Source organism: Arabidopsis lyrata (genome assembly GCF_000004255.2).
Source record: "Arabidopsis lyrata subsp. lyrata unplaced genomic scaffold ARALYscaffold_5, whole genome shotgun sequence".
NCBI lineage: Eukaryota > Viridiplantae > Streptophyta > Magnoliopsida > Brassicales > Brassicaceae > Arabidopsis > Arabidopsis lyrata.
Genome location: NW_003302551.1, coordinates 14,357,865 through 14,383,000, shown reverse-complemented (window position 1 = coordinate 14,383,000; position 25,136 = coordinate 14,357,865). Strand labels below are relative to the sequence as shown.

The following is a 25,136-nucleotide window of genomic DNA, read 5'->3' as shown; positions in this document are numbered from 1 at the left end:
CCACTGGCACTTGATTGGATATTGACAATTTGAGATTCGCATCACCTCCAAAGCTTATTGGGCCTTAAATTAAAATACACACACCAGAAAAATAATAATAAAAGGAAAAATATTTGATGTCAAAAAAAAAAAAAAAAAAAAAAAAAGGAAAAATATTCTTACCAAAAAGATAACAAAATAAAAATTGCTTACATTTGTTCAAAAAAAAAATAAAAAATTTCTTACATATTTGGCAAAAAATATTTTCCTTGTATTATTCAATTATATTTTTATTCAATTTAATTACGTCACAACAATTAGCTGTTTTTCTCCAGAAGAACACTGAAGACAAAATTAAACCCTCAAGACTCAGAGAGACCGGAGAAGAAGCAGAGAGAGATTCTCCGGTGATAACATTGAAGCTGAGGAGCAATGTATCCGACTGGTCAACAGGTTAGTTGAAGAATCTCAGCTCAATTACCCTGAAAATTGCAAATGAAACCAGATTACTCGGAAAAATTTGGACTTTAAGTCTATAATCTCTCTTACGCGAGATCAAATCTCTCTGAAACTTTCTGTGAATCTGAAGCAAAGAATTGTACTTTCTTGTTTATTCATGTATCTACTCTCGAAATTTTGTTTCTTTTTTATTGCATGCGACCACATTGGAGGGTTTATGTTTCAGATTTTTACGAATTTGAGGGTTAGGGTTTATAAAGGAGTGGATTTTGAGTCCAATTTTGTAGATTTCGTTTCAGGCCACTCCGTTGAATGTTCAAGATCCAACAACGATGATGAATTTGGGTCAATCTTCACCAGTTCCAAGAGATGTAACTCAGAATGGAGGAGTAGGAGGAGGCATTGCTCAAGCTGAGTTTGCTATGTTCAATTCCAAGAGGCTTCAATCTGATCTTGAAGCTATGGGTAACAAACTCAAACAGCATGAGGATAATCTCAAGTTTCTCAAGTCACAGAAAAACAAATTGGATGAAGCAATCGTCGACTTGCAAGGTTCGAGATCATATAGTTACATTTCGGTACTTTATGTTTATTTGGATTGATGTTTTGTTGTGAATTACAATGTGTTTGTTTCGTTTTCTTTTGTAGTTCATATGAGCAAGCTTCATTCGTCTCCTACTCCTAGAAGTGAAAATTGTGATAACAATCTTCAGGGTGAAGATATTAATGAACAGATCCTTCGCCATGAAAACTCAGCTGCTGGAGTTTTAGGTCTGGTTGAGACTTTTCATGGCGCGCAGGCTTCTCAGTTGATGTTGACAAAAGGTGTTGTTGGTGTTGTAGCGAAACTTGGGAAGGTCAATGATGAAAATCTCAGCCAGTTAGTTCCATTTCTCACTGTCCCTTTTTCAGATTACTTTCAAATTCTCAGTGTCAGAGATTATATTACAAAACCTTTCTTGCAATGGTTTTTGTAATCTGAAACTGACTTGTTTCTCTCGTGGTACTTTAAAAATGCAGGATTTTGGCGAATTATTTGGGGACTCGCTCCATGTTGGCAGTTGTATGCAGGAATTATGAAAGTGTTACGGCTTTAGAGGCTTATGATAACCAAGGCAACATTGATAGAAATGCTGGCCTTCATGGGCTTGGCGCTTCGATTGGCAGAACCATTGGAAGCAATTTTGATGCCATCTGCCTTGAAAACCTGAGGTGCTAATTTTTGTTTGAATCTCTTAGATGGATTACAAATTTGGTCAGATACACTTCCATCTGCTATCCTTTTCTAATTACCTCATTTGATGACTTTTAGGCCGTATGTTGGTCAGCACATAGCTGATGATCTGCAAAGAAGGCTTGATCTTCTGAAACCAAAATTGCCTAATGGTGAGTGTCCTCCCGGGTTTCTTGGATTTGCAGTGAATATGATACAAATCGATCCAGCTTACTTGCTCTGTGTCACATCATATGGACATGGTCTTCGTGAGACCTTATTCTACAGTCTATTCTCTCGCCTTCAAGTTTACAAAACAAGGGCCGATATGATTAGTGCCCTCCCATGCATAAGTGATGGTGCAGTATCTTTGGATGGAGGAATCATCAGGACACAGGGGATCTTCAATCTTGGAAACCGGTAAGATTCTCACAATTTTGTAACCCGTGAACTTATTTCCCTCTTTGGATTCTCTTTCCTTCCTGCTGTTTTCCGCTGTCCTTAACTGAAACCAATGTGATTTTCAGTGATGAGGTGAATGTGAGATTTGCAAAGCCAACTGCTTCACGAACGATGGACAACTATAGTGAAGCGGAGAGGAAAATGAAAGAGCTGAAATGGAAGAAGGAGAAAACGCTGGAGGACATAAAGCGAGAGCAAGTGCTTCGTGAGCATGCTGTCTTCAACTTTGGCAAGAAGAAAGAAGAGTTTGTTCGATGCTTGGCTCAGAGTTCATACACTAATCAGGTAGTAAAACTAGTTCCCATGTCTCTTCTGACTCTTCTCTTCTATCATAGTATAGATGCTTCAACCGAGCCCAAAGTTTGATATGTCCGTTGAAGCAAATCATGAAATCGTCTATATGATCAGATCTTTGTTTCAGTTTTAATTCAAAGCTTCAAATACCTCTATCTGAAAGTTTTCTATGGCTAACATTGATCTGTTTATGTGTTGGTACTTGGTGGTGCCCCAGCCAATGAACACACCCAGATGAAAAGAGAGCAAGCAAAGAAGCACGGAGCTCGGAGTTACAGTGACCCTTGCTTCTAAAGGAATCCTATTATGACTATAAGAACTTGTTTCCAGCATAGTTTTTGATAGATTGCTTCCATGAATGCATCTAATCAGATGATACTAGATTTAAATAAATTTCCTTGAAGGGTAGTAGACCGGCTTGGTTTAGATCGGTTAGTTTTGGTTCTGTGTTTCTAGTCTTTTATCTGTTTTGGTTTTGACTTGACCAGTTTACTGTGTACATAATCTTCTAGACTTTCTTAATCAGATGATAACTTTCTATTCCTTCCTGTAATTGGAATTCAATCTTCCCTCAATAAATATCTCGCTATCACTTCAAATCTTTGTCCCAAATTGTTATAAGATTACAATTCCTTGTTGCATATATATGCACCAGATTGTGTGATAAAGAAAAGTTTACACAGACCATCGAGTAGAGCATGTTATATTGAAAGAAACCAAAAGCAAACATGGAAAACAGATTTTGCCAAACCTGCATTATAGCAAAAGATTAATCATAGCTTATTGTCCCAACCAAATCCCTAATTACATAAAAGTTGAATAATATAGGAAGATAACTAGAGAGTCTAATAAATTCAAGTAAAAAATACGATCAGCAGGACGGCGGATGCTGACCGTTGGATCCACCAGCTTCTACTCCTTGAGCCATCTCCACCACATCGGCTTCTTCAACACTACCAGCTTCGTTTTCCCAAAGCAGTTTTGCGGTTTCTTTCTTTTCTTCCACTGCTTTTGGAGTAATTAATGAAGCTATGTTAATACTTTGACTCTTCTTCTTCTCCTCTGCTTCTGCTAACTCTTTCGCCTTTGCCTCTGCTTTCAATCTCTCTTTCTCTTCCATTAGCTTCTCCAGATCTCCCTCTCTTCCTCCTTTCCTCAGTTCTTCTTTCACAAACTCTTGCAGTTCCTCACTCACTCTGACCGTGTCATCATCCAGCATCTCATCCACAATCTTGAGCATCTCGTCGAGTCTACCAGCTTCACTTAACGCCCTCATGATGAATTTGTAAGCCTCATCGTCCATCTTGAGTTTGCTCACCATCATATCGAAGAAGGATTTAGCATCGTCCAGTTTCCCAGCTTTAATTAACTGATCTTGCAATCGGTTATACACCGCCAAGTTTGGTCTTAGATTAGACTCAACCATTGTTTTGTAATACGCAGCTCCTTCATCTATCTTACCTTCCTTGAAACAAGTATCCATTAACAACCCATATGTGTACTCATCAGGCTTCACCTTTTTCTCTTCCATTTCACCGTAAAGCTTCTCAGCCTCAGCCAACAATCCATTGTCGCACAGCTGATTCATCAGATTGTTGAAAGATAAAGTATCAGGACTACACCTGTAATCACCCATTTGCCTGAAAACCTCCATAGCTTCCTCATACCTTCCTTCTGCACAATACCCATCAACCACCACATTAAAAGTTCCCAAATTTACAGCCAAACGCCTCGGTGGATTATGTTCCTTTTTCACCGCATCAAACAACTTCAAAGCCTCATCGAACTTCCCATTCTCACTCAAAGCCTCCAGCACATAATTATAAGCCATAGCGCTCATCCTAACCTTTGAATTCTCTCCAATAGCTTCTTCATAACACTCCATAGCCTCTTTCTCCATCTCCTTCATGAAATACCCCTTCATCAATTGCCCATAAACCACACCATCATCAACAAACCCACCAAGCTTTTCCTTCAACTCCTCATAAAGCTTTAACACACCATCGGCATCAGAATTCTTCACACACCCCATCATTAGATAGCTATAAACAACAGGATCCACCACCAAACCTCTAACACCCATATCCTCCTTAATCTCCATTGCTTTCTCAAGATTATCATTACTAACTAAACCTTTAACTAAAATCCTATAAGTAGCAAGAGAAGGATTCAACGGCGCATTATCTATAAACAACTTGTAATGCTCCAACGCAATTTCGGGTTTCCTAACATCAAGATAAGCCTGGAATATCAAATTGTAGGTGATGATATTTGGAGCAATACCAGCTTGGTTAATGAATCCATGCAATTGCAGAAGCGCTCCATACTTGGCTTGTCGAAGCTGCGCCGCTAAAACAGCGTTCACCGTGAAAATCGTCGGCCGGCAATTCGAATACACAGAGTGACGAGTGTACAAAGCAGCTTCTTCCAAATCATTCTCTCGGATCAATTTCAGGATATGATTATGGAGATCGAGACGTTTCCCAACGAGGGAAGCCACAGATTCAGGCAACTTGGGGATATTAGGGTTCTGAATTGGTCTATGGATTTGAGATTGCTGATTCTGTTGTTGCTGAGATCTGTTGAATGAATTAACCGGTGGCTCCATACGAAGGCGACGCTTACGACGGCGACGTTCAGCAGCGGCTTCTTCCTGAGTCGCGAATGACATGTATCGGACGGCGAGAAATGGCTGCGGCGGAACACGGTGGCGGTAGGATCTTGCTAGTGTTTGAAGGTGGTTGAAAAAGGCGGCTTTAGAGATCGACATGGTGGAAATGTTTGAGATTTTCTCAGTGGAAAAATGATTCCTTTGAGAGGAAATGAGAGAGGTAAGGGTTCTTGTTAGGGTTTTAGGAGCTTAGGGGTTTGGAGATGATGATGATGATGAAGTTTAGGATAAGTATGTTTTGGTGTGGCCATTCATATATGGGCCCTTTTGGGCCTTTAGCTCGATTTTTTTGGAGTGATCCATTGTTGTTTTTATCATGTAATTTGGTAGAAAAACGAAACGATGATCTCATAATATTTTTTTTCCAAATTTTTTTGAACTTTCGGAGCAACTTGGTAAACGCAGCATATTTGCTGCATAGAAGAAGCAAGAGCTTGCCGATTACAACATTTTTCCTTGAGTGTGCGGCCTAGTTTTACTATTTCCACCATTTTAAAATAAAAGTTATTTTAGCCAAAAACACGTAGATTAAAAAATATATTTTTTTAAAATGTTCAATCAACTATAAAAGAGACTGTAAAATATAAACAATCATAAAATATTAAATTTATCTATAATTTGCATTAAAATTTGAAAAAATCTTATATTTGTAACAAAAAATTTCTCCAAAACATTTGATATTATAAAACGGAGAGAGTATTATTAATTTTTATTTGAAGTGGATCATCGTTTGATTAGGAAGTGGAGAAAATAACACAGTTGAGCACGTAAGATCCGCGTCGGAATCTCAACGTGTAACTATGGTTTGACGATTATTAGTGTTTGTAGAATGTTTTGATTCATAGCATGGATCTTTTGAAAGGAAAGATTTCTCTTGATAGGTAAAAAAAGGGTTAATTTTACTTTTACCAATTGAAAGAATATACTTAGGTTATAGTATCTTTTAGTAACAGAGATCAGTGGCGGATCCACGGCATACGTGGGGTGGGCAAGTGCCCTATACTCTTTTATTTTTTCAAGTAATTTTGTTATACACTACAATAGTCCACGTTAACAATACAAAGAAAACAATATTAAAAATACCATATTAACCAATTAAAAAAGAAAATATGTACTCAGCCCACATAAATGCTTAGTTGCTAATAAGTGAGAACGGTAGTTATGAGATATAATATGAGGTGTCATTGGGCTAAACAAATTTTAAACGATTGCTTAGTTTATTTTGTTAAAACATAATATTGTCATAATAACATATGAGATAGTAATGAAAATATTTCAAAATATAGAAGAAAGTAAAATAAATTTGAAAAAAAAAAAATTATACTATGATGTAAAAAATATTGTGCCCCGGGTTAAAATATGTTCTGGATCCGCCCCTGACAGAGATGGAATATCTCGAACTCAAAAATATCTGAAATCAGCATTGAAGAAACTTACATTTTGATTCCAATTACTCTAAGATGAATTATTCAATCATTGTGTTCTTGTTTCTTGGATTCTTTATTTCACAAAATAAGTATGATTGATAGATAGGGTATTCGTTTTTTTCGTGAAAAGTACTACTATCTCTGTATAATTAATTAGTTGTGGACCTATGGTAGATGGGTATAATAACTTGGGTTTTTGTTATTATTACCTTAGAAGCTTCAAGTTGCTGACGTGAAGCAAATAAACCACTACGTATAGTGATAGCTATTCTAATTATTATGTCTTCAATTGCTAATGTAAATGTTTTAGCAATATAATTAAGTAAAAATGAATGATAATGTATAACGTAAAAAGAAGTTAATTTGGTTTGAAAAAGTAGATCTCATCAACTTTTTTAAACCTAAAACGGAAAGTTTTAGCAACCTTCGTCCAAATCCAACCCAAAATAAGCTTTAGTAAATGTGTATTGCATAGTTATTCAGACCTATCTATCTATTTGCCAAAACATTTTTCCACCAGTGGGTAACTACGAACCTGTGTATGCTATATATATAGAGAAGCATGGGTTACTCTTCCAAACAACAAAACCAAAACATATATCTTGTCTTAAAAAAATGCTTTCAAAGATGAAGCTGGTGGTTCTCATGTCGTTCTTGCTCCTTCTCCCCTTGTGTTCTTCAAGTAATTTGAGAATGTTTTAAATATCTAATTAAATAGTTTTACATTTTTAGTATCAAGATCTAGTCTGATTATTACCGATTTCACACTTATTATAATCTAATAATATGGTTGTTTATTGAATTCACCTTTTCTTTTTTAGGCTTTGGAGAGAGCCATGGAGATGGAGCTCCTCACACCGACCAATATTCAGTAAATATGGTAAGCAATATCATTAACCAAAATGCATAATATTCATATATTATTTATTTTCTCTCTGATTAGTAATCAATATTTTCAGTCACTTACAAATAGATGTGCATATGATAATTATTGTGAAATTTTTTACCAAACCAAAAATGTAATGTAGGTTGAAGAGAGTATTCCGAAAATGATGGATAGTCCGGAAACAGGCCCAAACCCAAGCCACGATCAGAGAGTAAACGGTTGGGGTCGTCCTACACGGCCACCGCCACCGGATGTAAACGGTTGGGGTCGTTCTGTACAGCCACCGCCATCGGATGTAAACGGTTGGGGTCCTTCTGTACAGCCACCGCCATCGGATGTAAACGGTTGGGGTCGTTCTGTACAGCCACCGCCATCGGATGTAAACGGTTGGGGTCGTTCTGTACAGCCACTACCATCGGATGTAAACGGTTGGGGTCGTTCTGTACAGCCACCGCCATCGGATGTAAACGGTTGGGGTCCTTCTGTACAGCCACCGCCATCAGATGTAAACGGTTGGGGTCCTTCTGTACAGCCACCGCCATCAGATGTAAACGGTTGGGGTCGTTTTGTACAGCCACCGCCATCGGATGTAAACGGTTGGGGTCGTTCTGTACAGCCACTACCATCGGATGTAAACGGTTGGGGTCGTTCTGTACAGCCACCGCCATCGGATGTAAACGGTTGGGGTCGTTCTGTACAGCCACCGCCATCAGATGTAAACGGTTGGGGTCGTCCTATACTGCCACCGCCAACGGATGTAAACGGTTGGGATCGTCCTACGCGGCCACCGCCACCGGATGTAAACGGTTGGGGTCGTCCTATGCGGCCACCGCCACCGCGTGTAAACGGTTGAGGTCGTGCTACGCGGCCACCGCCACCGGATATGAACTAAGAACTATGATGATGAAGCAAAGATCTGAGAGTATGATGGCTATATGATATGTGTAACTGTCAAACTAATAAAATTAAGTAATAAAATGCTATAATAAACTTGTGACTCAACAAATTTGGATCGACAGATCACTTTCATCAATTTGGTTATGAAATCACTAATAGTGATGATGCAATGTTTACATATATGTTCATTTATCTTTTAGAAATTGTGTTGTTCTTTATAAGGAATTTGAAAAGACAATCATATATTTTTAGAAAATATTACAACTGATCGAGAAAGTTCACGAGAGTTTAATCTTTTCAGTTTTCAATATTGTGATCTCATGTGAATAACAATCAATTTATTCTTAACGTTGAACGTTGTAGAAATAAAATTACCTAATAATGGAATGGTAGAGAGTCGAAGTCTATTGCAGCACGAGTCCATCTCGATCGCATGTGATGAACCAAGTGACCGTGTATCCGCAAAAACAGCCATGTCCGCATGAGATGATAATCTTTCGATTGTGGGGGTGGAAAACCTGTCTCGTCCTATATCTATTAGCAATTTTTTAAATTTATAAACCGTTTTATTCTAAATAATTTATCCGTTAGTGGTTGTATATTTAGTCCAATGAATAAAGAAATAAGTTTAAAATTCAGATAGAATATTCGTATATCCTGTAATTTTTCGTTTGGATATTTACAAAAATTATTAGAAATATCCATATTTTCTTTATTTTTCTAAAATATTTACTACTATATTTTAATAAAATACCCTAATATCCCAAAAGTTCAGTCCGGAAACAAACCTTTACCGTTCAAAAATTAATTTGTATCCAAATTATTGAAAGTTTAAGAATTGAATGTAGCTCAACATTTTTGATATCTATCTATTACTCGTAATTCCAATCTCGTTCGTACACTTATAACCCGTACTCATGCGTGAAATAAGAGAAAGTATGCATATTGATTGTGGGACGGAAAACCCGTCTTGTCCCACATCTGCTAGCAATTTTTCATCTCATAACTGTTTCTTTTGAAATAATTTACCAGTTTGTGATTGTATATTTAATCCAACGGGTAAGGAAATAGGTCTGGGATTTAGATTCATGTATTTTTTTGTTTGGGTATTCAACTTTTACAAAATTAGTACAAAATTACACGGTATTGAATCGTGTGAACAAAGGATTTACTGAATCGGAGACAAGATGACCCGACATATATTTGAAAAGCAAGCTATGAATTATTGACTCCAAATCAAGTTAGCCAATATATATCTGTAGGTAGAAATATCTTACCGCATGGTATCTAAAGCTTTTGTAGCTATGTAGAGCTGACCATTTCCGTTTTGTTGTTCTGATGAGTTAATAAGTTACAACCATTTTTTGTTTAATGTTTTTCTTTTTTTGAGAGAACTCTAACGCTTACCTCTAACTGTAACCCTAATCCTAATTCTAACATAACCTAATACTAAATTACTAACTCTTTTCGGTTGTATGATGGCCGACCCCCAACCTTAGACGTGGGAGCCTATCACTAGGGCATCCAAAACTTTCACCACCAACTAAAAAAATCTTGAGGGCAGCTAAGACTATGCTGATGATAATAAGAGATAGGATCTTAAAGCCTTTTGGCTTTTCTTAAAACAACATATACACGACGGCTAAAAAAATTCCAGCAAGATCACAATCCTCTCTGATTCTGAAAAGAACCATAGCTATCACAACATGATGAGTTGTCCTCCCATACCTTTCATGATAAGAGTCAAGTTAGGGTAACCAACATTATTCTTGACCACATATGTATATACAGTTCTAATCCTTACATAAATGAAATGAAATAATATGTAAAATAAAGCATAGACAAGATATGACCAAAAAAAAAAGCATAGACAAGATATATTCTCCAACGGAAACTTTCGTTGATAACATAAATGTTATCTGAATATAGACAGTGTAATTGTTGCTGCATATGTGAGTCCTAAGCTGCTATTGCGAACCACTGTCCATAACAACAAAATAAAATAAAAAATATAATTTTTTCTATATTTTGTAATGTATTAATATATAAAAAGAAAAATGAAAATCCACAATTTTCCGGTTTAGTAAAGCGCTTCCACAGATAAACCGGTATTGGCATTTCAGTATTTGTCCAAGAAAATGTAGAGAGTGTCGTCCTACTTGTTGAGCTTCCCATTTCTCTCTTCCAACTTTTCAAGCTTTTCTGTCTCGATGGGTTTTGTGCAGAAGGTTGCTTTCTTCAACCGTCTTGCATTTTCTAGGATGTATGTGGCCACCTCTTTCTCCCTCCTCGTTGACATTCGTATCCTCTCCACATGCACAAATGTCTCAAGATGGAACAACAAGCATTTCGGAACACATTTTGGTGGATTCCATTTCTGTTCGTCCATATTGAAGATATGAAGTTTCTATCTAAGGGAAGAAAATTATAATTATAATTGATTTTATGAAAATACCAAAATGTTGACAAGAAATAACAAAATTAAATTTTGAATTTTTATAATCTCAGTTTTTATGAAATATTATATTATTGTCTTAACTAAAACAACATTAGTTTAATATTTTTGTATTAACCTTCTTTGCAACCAAAGGAGATAAACTATAGCCTCATAAGATTGAGCCAACAAATCTCTTGAAGCAGTTTTAGCTTTGAGAGAAACTCTTCTAGTTGGTGCAAGATATTCAAAAACTAGATCTTCCAATGGCAACGAATCTACTCTTTAAACTATATAAAGTAATAATCTTCTGAATCTCTTCCTCAAAGGTCACCAAACATTAGCATCCGACATATAGGTAGAGCAGTCAATTATACATTTCCCAATGGCCAAAACAACAGAATAAAAGTCTAAGATATTAAGTAGATTCGAACACAAGGTGACATGAATATGAATCCCAGAGCACACTAGCCAACTCGTTGAGCATCTCACGTCTCTTTTCCAACCTTTCGAGCTTTTCCCCCTCCATGCGTTTTGTGGAGAAAGTTACTTTCTTCAACCGTCTTGCGTTTTCTAGGATGTATGTGGCCACTTCTTTCTCATCTCCTCGTTGCCATTCATATCCTATCCACACGAATGTCTCAAGATGGAACAACAAACATTCCGGTGCACATTTAGGTGGATTCCATTTTCGTTCGTCCGGATTTTTTTTGTTGTCACGCAGATAGAACTGGGAACAATGCAGTTTATGTCATCTAGATCAACAAATTACCTGAAAGTGGAGTTGTAGAAACAAACAAAAAAGGTAGTTGAGTAGCAAAATAATTGCTTACATCTGTGAGCTTGAGGGTTTGTAGTTTAGGAGAACTATCGAGCATGATCGAGAGCAGATTCCACCACTCTCTTTCGTGTGTAAGTAGCTCTAGACAAACTAGCTGATCGAAGATTTTACCAGTAGGAACTTTAATCTGAGTACATTTACACAAAACAGTGTTACATTGTTACATACATTTAATACACAAAAAAGCAGAGAAAATAACCAGGCGAAAATGTTCAGTCTTAAGCTTACCTCAAGGGGTGATAAGTGTAAAATAAGACGTTTGGCTGAAGTTAGAGACTCCAGAATGTTCTCATTAGCTATATCAGAAACGTTACTGATTTTTGCCTCCACTAGCTCTAGTGCCTTGTCAATCAGACAAGACTCAATATCAATAAACCCGTTGATGTTCAAGTATTTCAAAGCAGGGGCATTTATCACATAGCCTCCATTTCCATAACCTCCTTCTTGGCGAAGATCTTCTATGGTCAATCTCTGTAATGATGGCGCCGCAATAGTGAAAGTCGCCACATCGGCATTGCTATATCTATGCACGACCAAATCTTGAAGACTAGGGCAGCCACATAAAAGGTTGCAAACAGATTCTTCGTCTTTGAAGTGTACTTGGTAAAGGTACAGCTTTCTAAGAGACTTCAAACAAACCCGAGAAGGAAAGTCTAAATCAATAGCACACTTGAGTTTCAAGATCTCAAGTGTATCATTATAGCTAAACAAAACACTCGGAAGCGTGACAGTCTGATCCTCTTGATAGAAACTATCCAATACCAATTTACGCACACGGCGAGCAAATGCGGTTGCGATCCATATTCCAACATCCAAACAATCAGTTCTACCTTCAAATGACAAATGCAAACTCTCTAGAACCGGAGCTTTATGTAAAGTCAAGGTCCTGTAAACATTCTCTGAAAACATATGGGGATCTATGTTATAATCATCAAGCACAGGATTAAAATCGCAATCAAACTTGAGTTTTGGCAACATGGTCCAAAGAGATCTCCAACGTTTAGACAAAACACTAGTGGCTATGGCGTTTTCTGTCGGAAGTGAAGACAATATCTGCAGAAGCAAAGCATCAGGCAACTCACTGATTCTGTCCTCATTCATAGCATCGGTTTTGCTGTCAAAAATCAAAGGAAAAAAAAAGAAGATTTTTTAGGGTTCAAAGAGTTAGGGTTGGATCTTTATAATAGCTAAGGAAAAACATAAAGGAACCAAAGATACTTACAATTTCTGTTCCATTGAAATTAATAGAGGTAACAATTCGCTAAGAAACCTTCCGATTTTTTGCTCCAAACAAGAATCCAGCTAAAGCTAGGAAATGATGGAATCACTTGTGTCATAACCCAAATTGGAATTCAAAACTAATGCATTAGCAGCGACACTCGAGAGACATACATGATCTGGAGAAGAAAGAGGACGAAAAGCGAAGTCGAAATGAATGAGACCGATGGTCAAAAACGAATCTAATCCCAACAACACATTCACAAGCAAAAGAAGTCTTCCTTTAAATGGGCTTTTTAACTCGGCCCTTTAATAAGTATATAGCAAATGACCAATCCAATCCAATAACACCTGGTTTTCATTTGGTCTAAAAAGCCATTCAAAACCTAAATTTGACGTACCAAACTATATTATCAACTAATGTGTAGTTAGTGGTCTAGCGGGTTTGAGAGTAAAAACTCAAATTGATTAGTTCGTTGGAAAAGATTATTTATACTAAGGAGGTTTTATTTTAGTTATGGATTTGTAAATCCATAGGGAATTTGGAAATTCTTATTGATTTTGAAATAACATGTTTTACCTACGGATTTGAAATTTTAGAATAAATCACTAAACGAATAACATAGAATTTCAACTATTATTTATAAATCACTAGATTAGGATCCACATATTATAACTTAAATTATTTAACCCGTGTAAAAGAAACAAAAAAATAATAGAAAATCAAATTAGATAATATGTAAAAATTAATTATTTTGAATTTCTATTTATTAATTAATTAGTTTTTAATCAAATTTCTCATATATTTTCAAATGTTTAGATTTTCTTAATCTATGTGAGTGAGATTATAATGAACGTGATAGAAAAACTTATAATATTGAATAGCTCAACAAATGATTTGAGAAGTCGCTAAGCAGCTTGTTTGATATAATTACATGAGGGACCAAATTATGTAAAAGAAAGTAGAGTTATAAGGTAACATTTTCTCATGTAAAATTTTCGTCAGTTTTAAGTTTTAAATTTTAATGAATGATAATGTATAAGGTAAGAAAACATCTTAATTGGAAAGTGACGAAAATGATGTTTGGTATTATTATTGTTAAGACGTCGAACATGACTGGAACATAAGTTCCCAAAAATCGTGGATCCCACAGTCGGTGTCGGTCGTGGGCCGTGACCTATTGACTTCAATCACATGACTTCCTATCTCAGGCTCTCACCACTCGGCACCGACACATCCAATTCATGTTTTTTTTCAATGTTTGAATTTTATTTTGTTGCAATATTAAAATGTGTGAATACAATAAAAATTCATAGTTTTCGAAACATTTAGTCGGTTAAACACAATAATGTCGCTTGAGTCTGGACTTTTAGCCCTTGTTTTGACACACAAAAAAGTATTAAAGTATGACGTATACGTTAAAGAATTACCAAGCAAAGCCTATATTCTTTTTCAAAATTTTATGTAAAACCGAAGTAGTTTAAATTTTTATGATGTATACTGTATCGTGGAAAACTATCTTAGAGTGTCAATCTTATTGAATATTACCTCTGGAGATAGTACAAATAAAAGTTAAAATATACTCATATATATAGGATTAATGATATGTCCATTAATATAAGGACCGTAAGAATGAAACAATTCATCGGAAACATAAGCATTTCATTTTTCCCTCTACCTATATGCTTAATCCGGCCAAGAACGAAACTCCGGTCGAAGGCAACCACGACGAACCGTATATAAATTCCGCCACCGTGAACCTGTTCGCCTCGGCCGTCGAATTGATGACCCGATACCCCGGCCAGGTCACACGTTGCCCGAGACCTGACCCGGGTCCACTGTTCAAATACTCTCCGTAATATAACGTATCTAAAGCAAATGTTGTGTTCCACTCGAGCCAACCTCTCGTGTGTACATGACCACCGATATACGACATCATATACACCGTCCTAGAGAATAGCTTCCAAGGTCGGCCTAGATACGTCTGGGTACTACCGTTTGTCGCTTGGAGATCGGATGCTGCAAGAACCCTAGACGCATGTATCGATATTCCCGTGTTTTGATTCGGATCTTTTCTGTTTTGAGCCGTGATTGTATTTTTCTGAAAATCCATGGGCTTTCGTGCGTAGATGCTACAGTTTTGTAGTACGACGGCTGCATTACCAAAGATAAAATCGACTGTACCGTAGATATCGCATTCACGAAAGAATTGACGGTTTGAATGGACGTAAAGTGTGTCTTGGTAACCGATTATATTGCATCGGTAGATCACTGCATGGTCAGCTCCAATGCGGAGAGCCACCGCTTGGTGCTTCGCTGGACCGGCCCAATTCTCGAATGTGATGTCCCTTGCAATAAATCCAGCTCCGGTCGCAGCTGGAAAAATTAAAGAAAGAAAAATACAATTATGTTTTGTGTTTACTAACTCTTTAAATAAATAAAAAATCAAGATAAAGCAAAATTTTAAATTCACCATCAATGCAGCAATACATTAATCTTGAGCTGGCGGCAGTAACAAAATATTAAAATTATGATCGACACCAACAGGTACCGTTTACGGTATTAATTTATTTTGACATGTTATTTTTAAGATTTTTGCAGGTAGAAAATATATTTATTCTGTTGTTTTTTTTTCTCACACAAAAAGGCAGATAAAGTTTTTTTTTTTTTTGTTAATTAAAGGCAGATAAAGTTAATTGTTATCAATACATGTTTAAGGTCTAAATAAAGACGCAAAATGCAGTCAGACAAAACTAGTTCACTACTAAATTTATATATAGTCAAAGTAGAAACTAGCATTTGAGAAATGTCGTTACCTACAAATTTTGTATGCAACTAGTGAGTAGTCAGTGGTCTCTAACGCGTTCAAACAAATAATGAGCCATGACCCACCTCCAACTATATATGTAAATAAATGCTACTCTTCTCTGTCTCCCATCATGCATGTTTATATATATACAAATATGTGTGGTCAGTAATTGCGCGGCCTACTTCGAACCTTACGATACGTTCATATTCTTCTATATGTGTATGCATTCTCATGTGTGCGTGTCTCTACGTATATTTGTTTATACATATGTGGCGCATGCATTTACTGTTGTAGTACGTAAGTGGATCTGAGTATTTAGGAATGAATATTAGATGAAGGTAAAGAAGTATATAAACGTTGTTTGATCAAAAGAATGTTTTATAATTTTGATTTGATTTGAGTTGTGTGCATTTAATGAACATTAAAAATCACAACAACATGCATGTGAGTTTGGTTGGATAAGCGGCAGCATCACATAGGATGTCCAATTCAGTGTAAGTGTGTTACCTAACCGAATTCAATCGTAATCCTATGGAAAAGTCAATATTCCAATAAATAAAGTTGATGTACTATATAGTTATCGAAAAAGCATTCTAAGATTAGATCAAATTTAAGTTTCTACAAAACTGAGTTGAAGATCAAAACTGAAAAAAAAAATATACGAAAAAGTTGGTTATAAATCGGTAAAACTTAGCAAACCAGTAAATTTGTTTAGATTTTTATGATACTTTTATATGAAAACTGAAAAAAAAAAAAAATTCAATGTTGTTAAAAGAAAAGATCAATGTTAGAAGAAAAGATCATGGTCATCTCTAAAACACAAGAAACACGTAAACTTACGTAAGAACTACAACTTAGGTCTCTTAACTCAGCATGCGCGAGAAAAAGTTGGTCAAAAGTAAATTAAAGCTAAGTCTGCCATAAGAAGGTTCTTGAGCGGAAGTGGCAGATAAAAACGAGTGAATGACATTTGCATTAAAACTTGTTTGTTTGAAAAAAAAAAAGTGATTAAACAAAGATTCTGTTGCACATATGATAATTCATAATTCAGACAAGAAACAGATAATTCAAAAACGACTACTGAGTGCCTTAGCAAAAAAAGTTTGAGAAAATACCAAAACACAAAAGAAAAAAAAAATCAAATATCACTATTTACAAATTTAGTGGTCCATAATATTGACTTTGTTTACTGGTTCGAGTACATACTACTACTATTTAGAAGGTTTACTTAAATATAGCTTTCTTTAATGGGTCCATAATCCATATGAAGAATAAATACAAGTGGTGTTAAGTCTTTTACAAAAAAAAAAAAAAAACACATACACACAAGTGGTGGTGAAAGACAACTAATATTCGTAAAAATTTCTGAATTTAAGAGAATCTATTGGACACTTTTTTTTAAACCCTTTCAATCCGAAATCTATAGACAGCCTAGCTCATGGCCCCCTTCACGTATCTGATTCCAATAATTCTCCTCAAAGTATATATATTTTTCCGTCTTAACTTATTTATATTAATACCTTTTTTCAGTAAAAAATATGTACAACAAAAAGTATATATTAAATCCACGGAAAAAAACAACATTTATTATATCATAAATGTTGACCCTCGAAGCTCCTTTTTAAGATTTTAATTAACACAAAAAGATCTTTTAACTTTTCTATTATGGAACTAAAAACATATTCTGATTTTCCACCACCGAAAAGATTAGTGTATCAATTTATAATTCTTGTACATTTTAATTGCATTAAAAAATATTGGTTCAACGTGTTTTGCTTTTAACTATTTATCATTATTGTTGTATTATTTCAAAAGAGTTCAAAAAGTGAAAAGGGTAATAGTAAAAAGGAAGAGCGAGGGATAAAAAAAACTCACCAAATGACGCCGTGTGGAAAGTAGTGATGTTGTCAAATATACTTCTCCCTCCGGAAATGACAGTTTTACCCTTCCCATCTCCAACGAACATCAAATTTATTTTTTTCCTACCGACCTTGAGGTTGTTCTCTTCATACCTTTCCAAAAATAAAAAAACACAGAGATTACAGACACAGTCAGAGATACGCAATTATTAGACCTCCGTACTGGTTTTTAGTTTTTCACTTTCGTCATTCACGGACATAACAGTTAAAAACATCGATTAATGCGAAGGGTGAAACAGTAATTTTACCTTCCGGCCTTGACGTAGATAATTATCCGGCGAGTACTGTTCTGAGGAGCTTTCTTGATAGCTTCCGATATAGTTTTGCACGTGCCGTTGCCGTCTTTCGAGACGATAATATCAGCTTGTATCTGAGATACCGGCATTTCCAATATCTCGCGTTCTCTTGGCCTCATCCATCTCGGGAATTTATCTTCTCGTTCCTCCACTCCCAACAGTCTCCTGTTCTGTATCGGAACTCCGGCGAAATCGTCACCGTCGTGGCTCGCCGAGAATATAGCCAGACAGTTACTAACAAGCTCAGAAAGATTCTTTATCGCCGCTGTCATATGATCCTTCACTCCACCGTCGTCGACGCCGTCGAATCCTTCAGTGCACGTGTCATGGTTCGTTAAAGCCGCGCTAAGCCACGTGGTAACGTCTTGTGGCTTGGCCGAGGACGATACGACAGAGGAGAGAGCGCGTGAGAGCGCGTCGACGGAGTCATCAAGTAGCTCGACGCAAGAGTCGTAAGCTGAGCGAGCACGTGGCGGCATGTCGACGAAGGAGAGGGAAGCAGAGGAGTAGAGAGCGCGGCTGAAGTGGTGGAGCGTCATGTTCACCGTCACGTGGATCAGATCTTTGGAGGAGGAAGCGGCGAGTGAGCCGGGAAAGTCCATGAGTGAGTCAACGCATAACTCGGGGAAACGAGTTAACCCACAAGCTTTAGAGATTGCTTGGCTTGGTTTACGAGCTAGGCCTGGAACAGATTGGTTTAACTTGAGACGTGATCTGACTCCGGCGAAGATCGCGGCGGCGAGGATAAGTGAGATGGCTAAGACGATTGATGACACTACAAGCTTCTTCTTGCTTCTCCGGTTGTTGTTATTCGGTTGTGATGACGTGGAGACTTGGTTTAGGATCGGAGCTGTAGTAGTGGAGGTTGGGACCGAACCAGTTGCTCCAGATGGTCCGAGCCTTTCGTATCCCATTTTTGTTTCTTGGTTTAGTTCTCTTTTGATTTACATTTATAAAACAATGTGTGTGACTGTGGTGGTATATATATGCGTGAAAGATTGTATGTGAAGTATATATGGAGAGTGAGTGGTGATTATTGGTGGGACACGCGTCATTGAATTATGTCATTTTAACATGAGAATAAAATTGCTTTATCATTTTCTTTTGTTCTAGTTCTAATTGTTTGTGTTATTTTATTCTTCGTTTGATGGTGAGCTTTTGTTATTCGTCCACATGAATTAGAAAAAAGAAGAGAAAATTCCCTAAAAAATACACGTATTATGATTTCAAAAAGTTTAATCTAAAAAAAATCTATCGTATTTGTTTGTTATTCATCGACATGGAAAAAAAAAAGTCTTTTCACATTGTTTTAGAGATGAGTAAGACTATATTAAGTTACTCTACATACAACTAATTGCGCCGTTCTATTTCGACAGTTTATTAAAAGCAAACATTTACGGTATCAAAACAATGTTGGTGGTAGTTATGAATTCTACGCTAGATTATTTCGATTCGAAAACATGTAGTAAAATTTTGTCATATTTAAAACATTTACGTAAAAATCTTGAAACTGATTTAATTTATTGTATAATTTATATGTGTGCAATGTGGCTATTAAAAACCATGAGCTGGCACTTACCAACCAAAGATTAAAATTGATGAAATGATAGTGAGACTCTATATAAACTAGTCGCATTATTATTATTCTTTTAAGACTATTCCGTAATATTCCCTTCGTTTCAAAATATAAGGCGTTTTGGAGAAACTTTTTTGTTTCAAAATATAAGTCGTTTTTAAATTTCCATGCAAATTATATATTACTTTAATATTTTATGATTATTTTTATTATGCAGTCTCTTTTATGATTGGCTGAACTTTTACAAAGTAGATCTTCTCAATCGGCGTGCTTTTAGCTAAAACGCCTTATATTTTGAAACGGAGAGAGTAGTTAGAAACACTTAAACAGTTCATAGCATTTAATTAAATCATACATTGTATTTTTTTAAAAATAAATCTATCTGTTTTTCCAACATCAGCCTAACAAAGAAAAAATATCGACTCAACTAATGCCAGAATGCGACTAGAAAAGACCCCTATTGTTTCTGATTACATAGACATCTCACGTTGTTTTTTTTTCCTTCAAAATGTGGAATAATTTTAAATCGCGGGATTTAAATTAAATCTAGTTAAATTATTCTAATAGATTTACCTACATTTCCATGGGTGATAAATCAGTATGATCGTTTGATTTCTAAAATAATTTCGTGATAATAGTATACATATACCAATTACATGCACGGAATCCGGACTTAAACCATTAATTTGAGATTATTATATATATATCGTGTGTAAGACATACAAATTCGATTATGTAATTATGTATTCAATCCCTTGTTTGAAAAATCGCTAAGCGATAGTCGGGCGCTCGGCATGGGCCTAGCGATTAATCGGAAAATCGGATTAAAATCGGGGATTAATCGGGGATTAGTTTTAGGGTTATTTTAATATTTTTAAAATATATTAATCCAATATTGTAAAAATTTATGATTTTTATTACAAATTTATGATTTTTATTAAAATTTGAACACAAGTTATTGTAAAACATCACAAACTCCCCATTCAAATGATTGAATAACAAAAATAAAAGGTTTTTTTTATACTTGCAATCTAAAAAATAATCGGAGTATATAAGATTCGGTGGAAAATAATCGGATTAGGCGAGAAGTAATCGGATTAGGCGGAGAATAATCGGGTTACTGATTTTTTAGGGTATTAGTCATTAATCGAAGCGGATAGGGTGGGCTTAGCGATTAAGCGGAGAGTAATCGGGGGTAGGCGGGGATTTTTAGAACAGTGATTCAATCAGATTGAATTCCGTTTTCTTTATAATTTTATCGTGGAATGAGAATATAAAATGTGTATGCCATGTGTGTGTGTATATATATATTAGACGTTCAAAAAAAATTAAAAATATGTAACATATATAGATAAGTTGTGTGTGTTGTATAATTAAAGTGATTATGCCATGTGTTTCAATATGGTTAGTGAAGTATCAGAACATGTTCAATAATGTTTGGAAAGTTCTGTATCTCTTTTCTCTTTTAATTTAAAAAGTTGCTAACTTAAGGAGTAAGTTTCTTATGAGTTCAAAATCTGAATTTTATTCGAATACTCCAAAACTAAACTACAATCGTTTTTATTTATACCAGCTTCTTTAAAAATCCATGTGAAAATTGTTTGTAAGTTGTGAAAAAAAATTTATATACATCGATTTAATTCATCATATGCTACAGTAATAGATCCTTCCACATTAATGCTTTCTGGTTATATACTACGAGATCCAGAAAAAAAAAGGTCTCATTATGAGTTAAACATGTACGTACGTATAACATTCATTTTGCTATAAATTTTCTCAATGTAGCAGAAACTTCATGAACATATTTATCAAACAAAATTCTTAGGAACGCTCTGAATAAATTAAATGCTATTGGAAAAGGTTGTTCCGAAAGAAATGATAAAAGGTAACATAGATAAACTTCTGTTGCTTAAATAAAAAGATTCATAAGATCTCTCTAATTTCTACCTCTCTATATTCGTGTGACTATGGATTTTCATAAATATTTAATACAAACCAAAATGTGTTTATTAAGCTCCAGGTCAGTGCCATGGAGGATGCCGACAGAAGGGTGGATGAAGTGTAATTATGACGCTTCACATAATTTTGGATATGGACAGCGCAAGATATGCATGATTGTTTCGGATGGATTATATACAGACTTTCAAATGGAGTTGATGCAGGTTGAATATAGACATATAGTGAACTAATCTTTGGGGTTCTAGTATGTTCTATTTGAAGCTATATATAGAAAACCTTAAAGCTTCACCATTACATTAAAACCACAAGAGCTAGTTGAGCGGAGTGATTATCGAGAGTAACAAATGTGTTGACCTATTGGCAAAGATCAAAGCGAGATCAATATGTAGAAGAAATATTATTATCCAACAATGTCCATGTGTTTTGTTTTTAACCTCGTTTGTAAACAATGATAACAATGAGGTTAAAAACTAATGTCAAAATAGATTTATAGAAGCATGACCGTGTCTAATAATGTGAAAATTAAAAACTCGTTGGAAGCATTATACATGAGTGCCAAAAGGGCCAGTTTGTTAATAGCCCATAAGAGAAAATTATGCTTGTAGATTACTATAGAGTAAAGACCTACCAAAATGATCTTATATATATTTACATTTGAAGCAACCATTGAACAAAATAAATGTCTTCTAGAATAAGCCAAAACTTTTAAAAATTCTTCTTTCTATAGAAATCATCATATGCATTACAGGTTTCAAATCAGTCTAGCTAGCCTGACTAATTTATTTGTTCCACAGTGAAATTATAGTCTACACGTAATAAGAAATAAACACGATCGATTATACTTATTGAAAAATATAGTAAAATCTCTTAATTAAAATCTATATCTAAAATTGATCAATATCACATTATATATCCATATATGACACAGTTTCTGTGCTTATTCAAAAATGCTGTAGATGAAATTTTAGTACATAAGAAGTTGATGCTTTGTCATCAATCGAAACCCATCACCAAAGTGTTTGTGTTTTTTGGCTCCTCACATTATCGCGACCTAATTTCATACTCTTTTTAAAGATTAATTATATTATATTGATTAGTTCAATATCCTCCCATATCCATGACTTCATCTTGATCTAAACTTGCTTTTTATCGACTACGATTTTTCCATTAAGTATTTGATCTAGTATTATATGTTGACATGGACATGCTACACTATACTAGTGATTAGTTAAAAATCCTTCCATATCACAATTATTCTTTATATTTATCTAAACTTGCTTTTTTAAATACATTTTTCCGCCCGCAAGGTGGTGGGCGAGTGGTAGGGCGAGTCCGGAGTTGAGGGTGAAATCCCCGAACCCGGGTTCGATCTTCCTCCCTCGCTGTTATCAACACTTTGTTGGGAAGTCTGGGCTTGGGCTTCGGCCCAGACAGTTTACCTGGTAGTCTGGTAACAGGCGATCCAGCTACTCTCGGGCATTAGTCGGAAAGCATTCCAAACTCGGTTCAGGCAGTGTGGTAGCCCATCCTTCGGGGTGGTAGTGAGTCCACTCTGTAGCACTCCGGTGCGTTCCTACCGAGACTGACCGGATCAGCCGATCGGATATATAAAAAAAAAATACATTTTTCCATTTAGCGATCTAGCTAGTATTATATGACATTAGCATGTTACATTTATTTATTTATTATTATTTTATTTTTTTTGTTGTTAGTGCATGGTATTCGTAGAGATGAATGTAGGACTTCTTTTTGGATAAAACGTTGAATGCAGTAGTTGTTGTTTTTTATTTTATTTTGTTTATTCTTAGAGAACTTTTACAACTTATGATTCGGGGTTAAGCAAACGAAAAGTAGTATTGGTCATCTTTTAATAAAACATAAAGTAGATGCTTTAAACATAGAGTTGTGAATCATTCACAGAATCGAATATAATTGAAAAATCGAATAAATCAAACTTTCATTGAGGTCAATGAACTTTTACCATAGCTTTATGCATGCATATATACACAAATCAACGGGATGCAGCATAAATAATATCCAGCAATACTACATATAGGGTTCGTTCTAATCCTTAAATTATGTCTTGTTATATGATACTAATTTATGTGGCCTTTTTTCTTTTTTTTCTTGGTTAAATAATATTAACGAGGAAGGAAACGTATAATGCAAAGACATTATTTAACAAAAAATATGATAATAGTGATGGCGAAAATATTGATGATAATAATTAATGATGATGGAAAGACATTCCATGTGATTTGGTTGTGGACTATATGAAAAACAGAACAACTTGTAACACACAAACAAAAATAGTACTTTGCACAATGATTTGACTCAGTAACTTAGTGATTCTTTCACCAAAAACAGTATCAAATCGATACTAAAATAGGAGCCATCAAACAAAATTGTGACACATTTTACCTTTAAGATTAAAACAGAATTTTTTTTTTTGTTAATCAGAATTATAGAAAAGTATAACAAAATATTCTTTATGTTATTATATAAAGTTTGGTTTGTAAGTTAGTAACTCATATGATTGCGACACATGTCAAATTTATCGATCAGATTTTTACATATACTAATTATTTACATATGTACGTATAATTTTTTTTAAACTTTTCTTTTTCTTAACTAAAAAGAAAAATAAGGAAAACCGAGAAACAAATTATGTGCTAATTTAGGTGTTTTATTGGTCAATTAGATTTCAATTGGATAAAAAATTGTATTTATGAATGTATTGTAATTTTATTCGTAAGTGAAAACACACAAAAAAACTTTGTTTAAAAAAGCAATGAGCATAAAGAATGAATTTTAGATTACTTGGTGAGAGTGTTAGTATATATTTTTTATGTTTTGTTTTATAAATTTTATTTATGTATATATTAAAATAAATTTGGTTTTCCAAATTAAATTTTGGACTAATCATTTCTTATTTTACTAAATGTGTTTTGTTAAATTTTTAGTTATTTTAAATACTTAGTAAGATATAAATTTGATATGATACATATATTATTTTTGATATACTAATTAAGATGAAGTGCACAATATTAAAATCCGAATTATTATTAGATGATAAGATACTTATTGTTGTAGACCGCATGGACGGATGGACTCCATAACCGTGGACCTAATCCATATTCTAGAAGGCCCATGTCCATGTTCTAGAGGATTCTCCTTATGACGGTCTATGTTATACTTAGTGGGCTTTTGGGCTTTAGGGTTTACTAGCCCAATGGGGATTTGTCTCCCTTTGTCATGTTTAAATATGTATTGAAACCTCATTCATTAATCAATAAGAACAACAAGTTCTATAACACGTTATCAGCACGACTTGCTCTTAACGAAAACCCTAAAACCCTAACCCTAAAAATTGCCGTACTGTTCATCGCCTTACTGTTCATCGCCGACACTGTTCATCGCGATACTGTTCATCGCCGTACTGTTCATCGCCGACACTATTCATCGCGGCACAGTTCATCGCCGACACTGTTCATCGCCGACACTGTTCATCACCGGCACTGTTCATCGCGACACTGTTCATCGCGACACTGTTCATCGCGACACTGTTCATTGCGGTACTGTTCATCGTAGTACTGTTTGCGGTTCGTTGCAGCAGCGTGAGTTACCGAGGTCTTTAGCTCCCGGTTCTAGTCCATACAACCCCATAAGGTGAAAGGTAACATCAAAACCCTAAAGCTAAAGAACCAACAATTGAACTTGAAAGTTAAGCAAAGAGAAACCCTAAAACGAATGATGATTGATTAAGTGATTGCTTTGCTTGTATGATTCGATTGC

At 35.2% G+C, this 25,136-nt stretch overlaps 5 protein-coding genes across 6 annotated transcripts; 2 read left to right on the top strand and 3 right to left on the bottom strand.

Annotated features, from left to right (window-relative positions):
* The first annotated feature begins 286 nt into the window (after positions 1-286).
* On the top strand, positions 287-2,960 carry LOC9312026 (protein DEFECTIVE IN MERISTEM SILENCING 3). 2 transcript variants are annotated; one of them, XM_021025345.1, is made up of 7 exons: positions 287-432; positions 738-990; positions 1,087-1,318; positions 1,459-1,650; positions 1,751-2,071; positions 2,179-2,398; positions 2,625-2,960. In XM_021025345.1, the coding sequence occupies exons 1-7, from the start codon at positions 412-414 to the stop codon at positions 2,643-2,645; spliced, it is 1,260 nt and encodes a 419-aa protein (XP_020881004.1). In that variant the 5' UTR covers positions 287-411; the 3' UTR covers positions 2,646-2,960. The 2 variants fall into 2 exon arrangements, with proteins under 2 accessions (XP_020881004.1, XP_020881003.1); XM_021025344.1 differs by having other exon boundaries at positions 288-432; positions 726-990.
* A 136-nt stretch (positions 2,961-3,096) lies between these two features.
* LOC9313728 (pentatricopeptide repeat-containing protein At3g49240) lies at positions 3,097-5,393 on the bottom strand. The gene has a single exon (XM_002875911.2). It carries the CDS (start codon positions 5,175-5,177, stop codon positions 3,279-3,281), a length of 1,899 nt encoding a protein of 632 aa, XP_002875957.1. The 5' UTR covers positions 5,178-5,393; the 3' UTR covers positions 3,097-3,278.
* Positions 5,394-6,835: 1,442 nt separating this feature from the next.
* Positions 6,836-8,385, top strand: LOC9312025 (formin-like protein 20). The gene is made up of 3 exons (XM_002877613.2): positions 6,836-7,187; positions 7,327-7,385; positions 7,534-8,385. Exons 1-3 carry the CDS (start codon positions 7,121-7,123, stop codon positions 8,242-8,244), a joined length of 837 nt encoding a protein of 278 aa, XP_002877659.1. The 5' UTR covers positions 6,836-7,120; the 3' UTR covers positions 8,245-8,385.
* A 2,604-nt stretch (positions 8,386-10,989) lies between these two features.
* LOC9312024 (F-box/FBD/LRR-repeat protein At2g04230) lies at positions 10,990-13,024 on the bottom strand. Its single transcript, XM_021026549.1, has 4 exons — positions 12,786-13,024; positions 11,792-12,677; positions 11,556-11,690; positions 10,990-11,452 (listed from the first exon to the last, which is right to left on the bottom strand). Exons 1-4 carry the CDS (start codon positions 12,797-12,799, stop codon positions 11,141-11,143), a joined length of 1,347 nt encoding a protein of 448 aa, XP_020882208.1. The 5' UTR covers positions 12,800-13,024; the 3' UTR covers positions 10,990-11,140.
* A 1,263-nt stretch (positions 13,025-14,287) lies between these two features.
* Positions 14,288-18,880, bottom strand: LOC9313727 (probable pectinesterase/pectinesterase inhibitor 34). The gene is made up of 3 exons (XM_002875909.2): positions 17,759-18,880; positions 17,467-17,603; positions 14,288-15,158 (listed from the first exon to the last, which is right to left on the bottom strand). Exons 1-3 carry the CDS (start codon positions 18,718-18,720, stop codon positions 14,461-14,463), a joined length of 1,797 nt encoding a protein of 598 aa, XP_002875955.1. The 5' UTR covers positions 18,721-18,880; the 3' UTR covers positions 14,288-14,460.
* Between the last annotated feature and the right edge of the window lie 6,256 nt (positions 18,881-25,136).